Source organism: Pseudoliparis swirei, chromosome 21 (assembly GCF_029220125.1).
Source record: "Pseudoliparis swirei isolate HS2019 ecotype Mariana Trench chromosome 21, NWPU_hadal_v1, whole genome shotgun sequence".
Classification (NCBI taxonomy): Eukaryota; Metazoa; Chordata; class Actinopteri; order Perciformes; family Liparidae; genus Pseudoliparis; species Pseudoliparis swirei.
In genome coordinates, this window is record NC_079408.1 from 12,309,600 (window position 1) to 12,322,411 (window position 12,812).

Here is a 12,812-nt window from a genome sequence, read left to right on the forward strand (position 1 = left end):
CGAGCCCTGATAAAAGTCATGTGCAAGGACCATTTTCTGGGCCTCATTAGAGGAAGGCTTGGTTCTGGGTTTGGGGTTAGAGTCAGGTTAAAATATAGATTGGGGCTACTTCTAAATATACGACACTATTTTATTCCTGAACGAAACTCTTCTCCTATAGTGGATACCGAGACAAGCAGGCTTCACCGAAGACTTCCAAATAAAATATAATTTGACACACATTTGATTACAAATAAAAGTGGTAGAATAGATCATAAATTATTCCTATTATTACTCCAGGTGAATATAGCATTAGGCACGAACAAAGTCAATGCAGAGGTGTGAGTAGATGCAAAAAGACGATTTTTGTTCTCTATTTTCTGACTAAATGATTAATGCACTAATCGAGGAAATAATTCTGCAGATTCCAGTGCATCACTTAAGCAGGATGATATATTCCAGATATGTCCACGAGGGCCAATGGTGGATAATGTTGAGCTATAAGTCAGTGAGAACGTTCCAGGAGGAGTAATATAATGATGTGTTGCCCTCATTTTTATGTGAGGCCTAGATTTGGGTAAAAATGTTTTATTAAGTTTGATTTGAGTTCATTTATCTGCCTTAATTAATTTTTATTCTCTGAGTAAATCCCTGTAAATGAGGTAAAAAGAGCAGCGAGTTATTGTCGTGCTGTATAAACAGGGAACTGCTCATAGAGATTTAAAACTGGGGCTCAGATTAAACATTTATGAGGAAACAAATGCACATTCAAAAACCTCCATAACTCAGTTATTAGTAAGTGTAGTGAGGTAGTGTTGGGTTATTGAATAACCCAACACTACCTCACAACACTTATCATGTGCAGTTTGTGACTATCTGTAATTTAAAACTGTATCCACAACTGTTAATATTAGCACATTCCTTCTTCTTGAACATATTACCACCTTCTGGATTGTGTTTGCATTTATATTTTGTATTTTTTCTTTCTTATTATGTTATTTCTAAACTGTTGAGCCCTGCACTCGATTTCCAACGTGTCAGGACTGTTGGTCTAGGCACAAATGGCAAATAAAAACTTGAAACTTGAAACTTGAAAAGGCGGACTTGTCAACGACTAGAAGTGGCGTGATGTGATTTCTGGCCTCCTGCACAGCGCCTCACTGCAATGTGCGGATGTGGCAGTGAGCCGCGGCTAGAATAAAGGCCATTGAGCGTTGTGTGTGCACTGCAGGTGAACTTCATTACACACCGTGTAGATCAGGGAACGCGTGTGTTCTCTCCAGGCTCACCCCCCATCGCTCCACCCGAGAGGAACCGTGGAACCTCCCTCGTCGTCGGGCGGGATTTGAAGTGAGCTTCAAACAAGCCCTCGCACTCTGATCCGAACCTCCGTGTCTTTGTCTCTTCTTCCTCCTACCTCTCAAAACTGTGCCTCGTCTCTCTGTCTGTGCCAAGAACACTCTGGAAGCCGCTTCACAGGTTGTGTAGTGCTCGAGGGCGAGTGGGGAACTCTTTCATACGCTTGTGCCTGCAGACCCGACCGGCAGTTTCATACACGACCGTTTAAAAGTTTGGAGTCACGTAGAAATGTCCTCATTTTTCAAAGTAAAGCACTGTTTCTTTTAATTAAGATATCATTACATTAATCATAAAGACACTCTCTACATTGTTAATGTGGTAAATGAGTATGGTCTCTACAGAGGTGTGTAGAGGCCCATCTCCAGTGTTCTAATGGTACATTGTGTTATCGCCTTACAAGACCAACGGAGGGGTAGAAAACCCTTGAAAACACTTTTTATGTGAGCGCAGCTGAAAACAGTTATGCTGGTGAGAGAAGCTCTAAAACTGGCCTTCCTTTGAGCCACAAGTTTGAAGAACAACATTAATATTTACAATAAAAATCATTATCTTAACCTTTTCAATGTCTTGACTATATTTTACATTCATTTTGCAATTCATTTGATAAATAAAAGTGTGAGTTTTCATGGAAAACACGAAATTGTCTGGGTGACCCAAAACATTTGAACGGTCGTGTTATATATGGAATAGAAGTGAACCCGGTTTCTCAGCCCGTGTCATGTGACGCTGTGTGTGTAGAGAACCTCGTCGGCGATACTCGGGACTAAGTGGACAGCTCATCACGTTAATTGCAGTCATACTGAATGATGTAATACTGAACACAAACTATAATCTTCTTAATAAGAAGATTAGAGTTGTCATTCAGTCTTGTAATAGTGGAAATATTTGAACCCTGGAAACAGTAGGGAGAAAAAAAAGAGAGAAAGAAGAACGGGAGGAACACGGTAGGATGAGAAAATAGATACGGGGCCCTTGAGTTCAGTTAAACACACAAACATCATACAACAACATAATACAATACACAACATACACCGTGGACGGACTAGCACGCTGTCCCAACGTGAACGCTCTGCTCGCATGCTAACCTGACGTGTTCAACCAAAAGCACATGTGTGTGTGTGTGTGTGTGTCGGCATTAAAACATCAATAAACTTCACCGTACCGAAGTGTAGAGGTAGCCCTCGCTGTTCATGGCGACGTAGAGCCCGGTCTTCGTGCTCTGGATGGCCACGATCCTGAGCCCCACAGGAATCAAGTTGAACTGCACTGGGGGGGAGGGGGATGGACACACACACACACACACACACACAGGGAGGAACTGGTGTTAGAGCCATCACTCTCTCCCAAACGCTCACAGTGGCATTAAAAAAGACAAGCGCTCCCCTTCTGTCTCCTATTTCATCCTCGCTGTCGTACAGTATATTTGTCAGAGGCGAGAATGGAGCATGTGTGTGTGTGTGTGTGTGTGTGTGTGTGTGTGTGTGAGGACGTGGAAGGATCAGGAGAGGGAGATTTAGGAGGTATAGGAGTCTGGTGGTCTGGATGCACCGGAGGTCAGACAAAGCTGGGAGAGACAAGGAGAACTCCCTCGCTAGAGAGAGATAAAGAGAGAGAGAGAGAGAGAGCATAGCTTTAGGATTTCAGTCCATTAGAAAGTGACATCGCCCGAGCCCGCTTTGAGTTCATTTCCTCCAACACACTGAACATCACTCTGTGGTGCCGGAGCCTCTTATATGGACCCTTTATTTCTTGTGTGCATATCTCTCCATATAAACTACCTTCCACTGGAGCAGCACACACACACACACACACACACACTGGGCGGGAATCTGATGTCTGAAGTGAGGGTTCATTTGTTTCCTCGGTCCGAGTACACAAACCGGTGTGTGTACACGACCCCCCCCCCTCTCGGCTGTGAGTGTGTGCCGTCTGACGGCGCCTCGTAAGATGTGACGCGGCGAGGTTGAGCGATACTGACAAAACGCCAGCTGCTCCGTGGGCACGCTGTCAGGATGACCAGAGCGCCGGCCGTGACAACCGAGCTCCCCGGAGCATCAGTTAGACCTGGGAGCGATTGTGAAGGCGGGAGAAGAAGAACTGATCGGGTTATAAGGGGTATTTTAACGCGTTGGGAAATATCCATAAATATCTTTCTCTGGCGACTTCCTGGAATCTTGTTAAGTAATGTTAGGGCCCTAAAACTTTCTGAAGTTACAATTGTATGTTATAGTGAACTTAATATCCCAAACCACCCAAACCAATGTGTGTAAAATGTTGATATTTCTTATATGTACATAAATAGTCTGGGGTCAAAATTACTCCAAAGAACACCGATGCGTACGAGATGTGGACAGGACATTGAAAACATATCACGAGAATTTTATATTTACCCTGTTCTCCCCAATAAATTAGGAAAAGTCATGAAATACGAAGCAAAAAAAATCATTTAAATCATTTATTTAGTCAAATTGACCCCGAAGGTAACAGGAGGGTTAATTAAAGGGTTATTTAGGTAGTCAACAAACAAACATGATGTAATTGGCACATCAACTTGGGAAACAATAATTATTAATTAATTAATTCTAACAATTTTCTGCAGGTTTAAATTGCGAGGCTCTATTTGACCCCAGGGGTTAAAAGATGTTAGTAAATGTGAAGGTAACAGGACGGTTACCGTGATGTTGCTCCAGCGCGCAACTTCAATTAAAAAATAACGTAAATGTCTTGTTTAACATAATAAATAAGGTGCCCTGTCTGACTGAATAGTTTATGTTAATCTGGATGTATTGACCGAGCAGCGGCCCGGAGCGGTATCCGGAAGAAAGGGCGTTAGCTGAAATGTTTAATCCTCCGACATGTTGGGTCCAGCTTGACATTATTAATAGTTCTTGAGCTTGAAAACAAAAGTTTAGATCTATGTTTTATGTAATCTGTGACTCTATTTTAATCATTTTAACCAAAGTCTATAGACGTGTCCCCAGGTTCGGCTACGGAGCTCAATCCTTGTGGGAACAAACACCAAATCAAATGGTTCAGTTTTAAGGGTTTCTACTGAAGTTTCAACATAAATCAAGCAACAAACACACACATATTTATAATGAAAAATAAACGTGGTCAAAGTGGGCAGTCGTCATGTTTACCCAACGTGTGGGTAGCTCGCCATCTGATACAAAGAGGTGGTCATCTGCGTCTGACCGCTGTCTGGTACCCAATCAAAACAGGAAGTGAACTTCCTTGACCCGGATATTCATCAGGACTCTAGCCCTCGATTGGCCAAATAAATTATTTGCCTCTATGAGCCAATCGGTGGGCTACATTTCGGTTGAGCGTGACAAAAATCTGCCAATGAAGACCACGCCGTACGTTCCAGAGCTCCGCGCACACGTCTGCACAACTCTCATGAGATCATTAGTAATTGGCTACCATAACTTTTCAGACACCGGCTGTCAAGGCGTCAGCTTTTAATACAATTCTGGTCAGAACCCAAACCAGCATCAGCGTGATGCAGTTTGCGGCTTCTTTTTTTTAGGAGCCCGCATTATCAAGTCGCAGCGCGGTTGTCAACATGACGGATCCCTTACGCCGATGAGAAATTAAGTCTGGGGAGCACGTTTGAGATTCATGGAGCCATTAGCCGCTATTTAACAAATCAATTTCAAATCATGAATTCTGCCAACATAATGGATGGAAGTGAAGCGGTCAGGTGGGGATAGAACGCCAATGCTGGCCGCGCAGGCCGGAACTAACCCGAGGGAGAACCCGGTCAGAACCACGGCGTGCTGCGGTTCAAGGACTCGACTTCAAGGCCAACTTAAAGCGTCCTTTCAGGCAGGATTTGATATTTCGGCTAAAAAGAGAAGAAAGTGGTTCCCTTCACGCAGCGCGGATGGTGATGTGGGTCCAGTCTGACGGTGCGGTAGGTAATAAAAACTGTACATGCCCCCCCACCACCCCCTCACCCCCCCCTCTCACCCCCTTCACCCGCCTCTATTTGCACCATCGATCGGTGCATCTCAAACAGTCGCTTTCACACATGAACAAGGTGTCACCCAAAGGGATGACAAATAGAGCGAGGGCGCGAGCACATCGACCGCCTCCTTTCTTGACTGAAGCCGACTGCCGCTGTGAATCCTGGGAAACGATGTCAAGACTATGGGGTTTATTGGACAGCGTTTTGGATTGCACACGTCGCAAACCATCCTCTGGAATCCAAATCTACAAACTCTACCATTCCGAACACATTAATGTCGCCTCGTATTTGAACCTGCAACTGGGAAGAATCGTCAGGATCAAACGCTGAACCTGAATTCTCACGTCGGCGCTCGGTGCAGCCCGACTCCTCTCAGCCCATCGCACTCGCTTCTTTTCTCCATCTCACCGAGGACGTGGCTTGATTAATCAAAGGTCTTTTGAGGGAGAGGCAGAGGGAACGGGAGAGGAGAGGACGGAAGGGGAAATTAAGGGGGAGGGAGGAGGGTGTTGCCAAATCAATTCCCACGAGTCAATTTGAGGGCTCGAGATCATCAACGCAATAAATAAACAAGGAGAAAAGAAGAGAGGAGAGAGAGGGGGGGGGGGAGGAGGGCCGCCTCTGCAGTCAAGGAACTGAAAGGTCACTACGAACCGATCTCAACGGGGAATGATGCAATATGGCCCCTCCATCAAGCTGTGACCTTTGACCTCCACGACCACGTCGATGTCACATAGTGAGAATATAATTTAGTGTGCACACTTTGACTTTGAGTGTACGGAGTGCAATGGGGACAAAGCTCACGTCTATTGAAAGGCTATTACGAGTCAATACGAGTGGACATGTATCTAATATGAATATGAATAATAGAATAAATGCCTTAAAAATCCGGATACTCGCATGTTCAGAGGCCACCACAAGGAAAAGTGACCTTCAAAGTCTAGGACAGTGGCAATGGAGAGGAAATATACTCCATGAACAATGGACTCTCTTCCTCAGGACTGTATACGAGGGAACAGATGAGTGATGTCCATGATTATGTCCATGAGTGAAGTTCTTATACGATGTTTTATTTTAAAAAATGTGTCCAGTGTATATGTACAAATTCTAAAAATAAATAAATAAAAAGTTAATGCAATTGACCGTATACCTTTTATGTCAGTAAATGTATATTTTTTATGAATAATTAGGGTTGAAAATTAAAATAAAACCTTTTCTTGCAAAGGTAATAAATGACTCCCTGACTCCAAAATCACAACTGTGACTCTTGAACTCTTGAATCCTGTGACTCCTCCTCCTCCTCCTCCTCCTCCATATGACGGATTCCTCTGAGCCTTTATCTGCCTCCCTGAACGTCCATCCGTCTCCTCCCCTCCTCTTTCCCCCGCTTCCCGTCTGTCTTTTCTCCCGTCCGCCGTCGTGAATTAAACAACCTTCGTCTTATCGCTCGCTGTTTTTGTTGTTGTTGTGTTTTTTTTATTATACAGCCCAACATTTGTCTTCCTTATTTGTTCCCTCTCCTCCTGCTCTCCTTCTCCCCGCCCTGTGAAACCAATACTTATCCATCAGCGTCCATTCATCTTTGTCCTATTCTCTCTCCCTCTCTCTCTCCTCTGTCTCCTCTATCCTCGCGTCTCCTCGCTTGGTATTCTCCATGCTGCTCCTCATCCTCAACGAGCCGGCCGTGGTACTCCTTTACCGTCTCCCCCCCCCCTCCCTCCTCCCTCCCTCCCCTCCCTCAGCGTTTTGCTTTGTGACGTTCACATTTCTTCGTCCCTGAATGCGCAGAGCGAAGTCCCCCTCCTCCCTCCCTCTCATCTTGTCTTTTCAAGTCTTGTGAAAATTAATTCATTAATTTGTTCTTCTTCATCCCTTTCTCTCTGCGTTGTCGAGCACTGGGGGGGGAGTTAGACGGCGAGGAGGAGATGAGCGAGAGGGGAGGCCCTGTCATCACAGGCTTCTCCTCACGGCCTTCCCATGAGCGCACTGAGAGTCAATGGCTTTCACCCTCCTCTTCCTCTTCCTCCCCCCCGCTCATCTCCTCTCCTCTGTCTCACTCGGGGTCTTTTTCCTCTCTTCCTTGATGAATAACCGAGTCCGAGTGGCAATCACCCCGGCGGGTCGCGCCCCTCATCGCTTACTCGGCGCATTTATTCTCTCCGCGCTTCATCTTTCTTTTTATCTTCCTTCAGCACCTTTGAAATCAGATTCTTCCCTCGTGTTTTCTTCTTCGATCGGTGGAAGAGTCCGAAACCCTCCAAAACAACCCCCCCCCCCACCCGCGCGCTCCGTCCTTGACTGACCTCTGTTGCTGCTGCCGCTGAACCTGTAGTCGGTTCTATTAACCCGACATCTTCCCTTTATTTAGCATAGTAACAGAGGACTTTAACTCTTATTGTTGTTTATTTAGTCATTAATATTTAATGTTATAGACCAGGGGCGTCAAACTCCTCTTCACCGTGGGCCACATCAGCATCATGGCCCCCTCTTAAAGGGCCGGTGTAACTGAAGCGCTGTATCAACTACTCCCGAATATACTGCGAGATAACTCTCTTTGCATTTGATTATTGTTTATTCGGGAGTAGAAATATTGTACGGAACTTTTCTCTAATATTCTAACACATTAAATTTGAAACCTTCAAAATAAAAGCACAGGATATAAAGGTGATCATATGTCTTTCAGGCCGTCAGGGGCCGCATAAAATGACGTGGTGGGCCGCATTCGGCCCGCGGGCCTTGTGTTGGACACCTGTGTTATAGAGAAACATTTCAGATTTGAAACCTCTTTTTCAGAGGCTTTAAAGTGAACCTCCAAAGTGTCTCGATTTATATCGTCTTTGAACATTTTCCAAAGCCTCTTGCTCGAGTTGTATTGATTTTTTTAAACACCGTTTTATTGTTGCACCTTACTAACGTTGTTTTTCCAAAGTGAGTGTGTAAAGTCAGCTGAATTGAAACTTACGGCTGCTTAAATGTTAAGAAAACTGCATTACAAAGTCTTCATAGCACTTCTCGTTAAAAGGGTGCGATTCATAAAGTTAAGTGATAAAAACGTGCAAAGATACGAATCTCAACTCCCTCCCCACGCTCGTCTACCTCGCTTTCATCCCCTCTTCCAGTTGTATTACATAACGGCCGAGAACAGAGGAGGAGAGAGGGGCGGGGGGGGGGGGGCAGCTCCTCTGACCTCCCACCAGAGGGGGGAGACACAGTGATTGAGGAGCCATCCGCTGTGTGGCAGCTGCTCTGCGCTCTCTCTCTCTCTCTCTCTCTCTCTCTCTCTCTCTCTCTCTCTCTCTCTCTCTCTCTCTCTCTCTCTCTCTCTCTCTCTCTCTCTCTCTCTCTCTCTCTCTCTCTCTCTCTCTCTCCCTCCCTCCCTCCCTCTCTCCCTCTCTCTCTCCTTCATCCTCACATTTCTTTCCTCCCTTCTCACGCCCTCTCTCCTCCGTCTCGGCCGGCTCAGTTTTTCTCCTCTCCGATCCTCTTATTTCCCCCCGCAGGGCTTCTTTGCAACTTCGACCTTTGACCTCTCAGGAAGGTTGAGGCCGCCGCAACGCCAGGTCGCCCCCGAAAAAGAGAGGTGACGAGAGGCGGTCAGAGGGGCATCGAGTCCCTCCGGCTCCCCCTGCAGGTCACTCGTCTGGTGTCACGACAGAGGGTCACAGGGGAAGTCCGGGTCGGGGGGGGGAGGGCTGCGACTCTTTTTAAAAGGTCACCTGTACTATTGGGGATTTGTTTCACTCCTGTACATGTCTGAAAATCATTCATCCCACTTTACTGCAGATTCTTTTTGGGGTCCTCTCTGCAAACACCGCAGTGGGGGGTGCAAAGCGGTAATGACCTTGTTTCATCCGCTGAGTCAGCGCCCGTGAGGACATTACGAGGTAGAGAGCAGCGCAGAGACAAATTAAAGCAGCTGTCTGGGAGTCTGTGAACGGTAAACACCCCCCCCCCCCCCCCCGAGACACCTTTGACCTTTCGGTGCAAGCGGCGGTGCACAGTTCGTCCTGATTAACGAGAGGTTATTAATAAATATGGTTTCGTGAGTGTGTTATCGTAACGAAGACCAGAGGCGTCTCAAACCATGAACAAAGTGTTTTTGATAAAAACTTTTAAGACTAATCGTATATCACTAAACATGTTATAAAACAGGGGATGTTAAATACTGATAACCAGGCTGGTGCAAGGCTGGATTACCCACTGGATAATTGGCATCTGCCCAAGACCTCAAGGGGCTCGAAAAAAGAAGAAAAAAAGCCCCAAATTTACTGTCTGGTACTTTATGGTAACATGATTAATCATAAATGTATATGGGAATATCGTAAAAGCACCACTAAAGGGAGATGGGTGACATCAGGGCTTGTTTTATGACCTCGGATTGGTCTTGACAAGGTTCACTGGTCATTTTCCTTTTATAGCATTAAATTCACGCCCCGCAGTGGGGTCAGAATGCACTTTGTTCCTCCAGTTTAGACACGTGTTTTTCTCTTGACTGTAAATAGCGGGAAAAAAAGTGAATAAATGAGAAATTGAAGGCGGCCGGTCCCAGAACGGTGTGGGCTGCCAGGCCGCTGACGATAAGCCTGACAGTGAGTGTGTTGCACGCTCACACAGCTGCTTCTGTGTTTCTGGCCTTTCAACAGTCCACAGCGTTGCTGCTGATTGATACTCGGTTACGATGATGTCATCACTCAGCGATACCGGCATGCATTCATAAATAACCCGATCAAAAAGATTGCGCCTCTCCGGTCCGATGCGTTGAATATTTCAAATCGGACACGAGAGCGCTGAGAGTTGGCGTTGCGTACGAGGGAGAAGTGTCACGTCCTCGAGGCGAACGTCTCAAGGTCGTCCCCAACCTGGCAACGCGGCCGCTGACATATAAACTTTACATTTTGTAATTAATTTTTTTCTCTTTCTCCTCTCTGCAGATTGTAAATCCCAAATTGTGCAAACTTCATGTTTTCTATCCAAAAGTGGTGTTTTGACAAAAAAAGAAGAAGAAAAAAATGCTGCGTTGTCACATCAGGGATATCCTTTAATGCGATATTGATCTCTCCCGGAGGGCTGGAAGGAGTCAGGAGATCTGATGTGTTTGGTCAGTAATCAACCCAGGTGAAGTAATCACCCAGGTGAAGACCCCTCGCCGTGTGTGTGTGTGTGTGTGTGTGTGTGTGCATCTCAGCAACAGAAGACCACAGCAGTTTTTTGTACTAAGTCTTGATTCAGATCCTCGGAGGACTCTCTGCGAACATTAAGTGAATTTTAAAACGCTGCAGTTACAAGTCGAGTGCATATACCCCCCCCCACCCCCAAAAAAGAAGGTGAGATTTGTGTGAAAGTATAAAACCACAGCATATGTAGGTGGTATGCCATCATTAGAAAACCAGAACGCGTGGCAGTGTAACTCTGCATTCTGGTCCAGATGTTGAGATATAGTATTCCTTTCTCTTTAAATGTCCTTTTTAAGGTGGAGACAGGTGGGGACAGGTGGGGACAGGTGGTATGCATGGCGGACCAATGAAGCACAATGTCTTCACGGCAGCGGCCGCCTGAGTGTTCACTTACAGAAGGAGCTGCTTTCGTCCTTTGTGCCTTCCATGGTGCCATCCGGCAGCATCTGGAGGTAGAAACCGTGTCTGCAGTAAAGCCGCGTGACGATGCCCTTCAGCTGGGGCTCTGCAGAGCAAACACAGGGTTAAACACACATTAGCAACCTGGGAATACACACACACACACACACACACACCTGTCAATGCGCCTTTATTAATGCGCACCCCTACCTATGAGTATGCACATTGACTAAACAAGTGGCAGGTCTTGATATTTGCACTGTGATAGTCAAATAGTGAAGTGTGCACGCTTGAATATGTGTGTGTGTGTGTGTGTGTGCGCGTGTGTGTGTGTGAGACGTGGCTTTCAGCAGGATTGATGGCATCCCGTTGAAGAGAAGCATCTTTCACGAGTTCAATTGAGGCAACTAAGATGTTATTGCACTCTGTGTGTGGGGGGGGGGGGGGGATTGGGGGGATGCTCGTAGCAGCAAAAGGGTTCTAAGATGAAAACACGGACAACTCCCAGACCTGGCAACTCCGTGGTAGCGTCCTGGTTTATGGTCTGTTTGACTTTAAATAGATCATAAGTTACTAAATGAACATCACGCCGTATCGAAGAAGACTTGAAGCTCGAGAATGAGACCATGAACTCATGTTCACTGGGTACTGAGGTCATAAATCAAGTGACAAGTAGAGTCATATTCCCATAGACGTCTACAACCAGAGAAGTCGCCCCCTGCTGGCCATTAGAGGAAGTTCTTGGCCGATCTGCATTGGCTTCACTTTTCCGACGTGGAAGTTGCCGCCTGGTCTAAACTCATTAAAAAAAATCAGTAAAATAAATGATTGTTATTGCTACGACAACACGTGGGAAGCTTTATGTCTTTGTTTTGCTCGTTTGAGTTGTTTTTTACATGCATTTGTTTGGTTTCAATGAGTCTAATTTGTTGCTGTTGTTTTGCTAAATTAAAACAAAATAAAGTTAAATGATGGTTTTATTCCTAACTGAGCTGTGACTCCATTATTGTGTTTCTTTCTGAATATCTGGTGTCACGTAAAACCTTCTCGCCCAGAAACTATTCAGTCTGGTTGTCTGTCTGCAGGACGGCTGGCCCGTTTTTCATGTACCGTGATGGTCCAAGGATGGTACTGCACTGTCCAGTGTGTGTGTGTGTGTGTGTGTGGATGCACATACATACATGATGGGGAGGATACAGGCATGATGTGTCACTAATGTACGTGTCATAGCGGTGCTCTCTGAAGGCTCCGCATGACAACGGTGGAGTTGAAAGTGAACGACAGTTCAAGCGGAGTCGTTATTTCCCTTTGCGGGTCGTGATCATTTGATACGAGTGGAACCTTCACGGGAGCTATACCTAGAAAAATAAACTCACGAGCGACCTGTAATCTAACCCCAGTTGCATGTCAGATGGCAAAAGCTGGAGAAACAAACAACAGCGACTTAACTCAAAGTTTAACGGACCGTCTCCTGTCGTCTGCTCGCTCTACAAAGCCGACGGGTGCCGCTCGCTCAGCTCCGAGGCTTCAGACAGAGCGAACACAGCAGCCCGAAGTCACTGTTTCCTCCTCAAACTGTGTGTGTGTGTGTGTGTGTTTATGTGTGTGTTTCTGTTCCCAGGCCGCACACGCACTCGCATGACGGAGCGCTGCGTCACTCCCGAAGTGCTGAGGGAGACTAAATAGTGGATCACAAGGAATGTCAGGATGCCGGAGTGTTTCCACGGTCAAGTTTTAATGAGATGCATCAAATATGGATGAGGACGGAGAAGGACGGCGGGGGGGGGGGGGGCAGCTGGCAGTCGACCCTCGGTTGACAGCAGGAGTGTGAGACAGAGCAAGGGAGAGAGAGAGATGCAGAGAGAGAGAGAGATAGAGAGACATAGAGACAGAGAGAGAGAGAGAGAGACAGAGAGAGAGAGACAGAGAGA

General features: G+C 46.1%; 1 protein-coding gene across 2 annotated transcripts in view; it reads right to left on the bottom strand.

Annotated features, from left to right (window-relative positions):
• The window catches only part of fgf11a (fibroblast growth factor 11a), a 73,914-nt gene that overhangs the window by 28,323 nt on the left and 32,779 nt on the right, over positions 1-12,812 (bottom strand). Inside the window, exons 3-5 of one of the 2 annotated variants that reach the window (XM_056442480.1) lie at positions 12,240-12,264; positions 10,877-10,987; positions 2,501-2,604 (exon numbers count right to left, since the gene is read on the bottom strand). In XM_056442480.1, coding sequence (XP_056298455.1) covers positions 2,501-2,604; positions 10,877-10,987; positions 12,240-12,264 — 240 coding nt within the window. The remainder of the gene's footprint in view (positions 1-2,500; positions 2,605-10,876; positions 10,988-12,239; positions 12,265-12,812) is intronic. The other variant, XM_056442481.1, reaches the window with a different exon arrangement.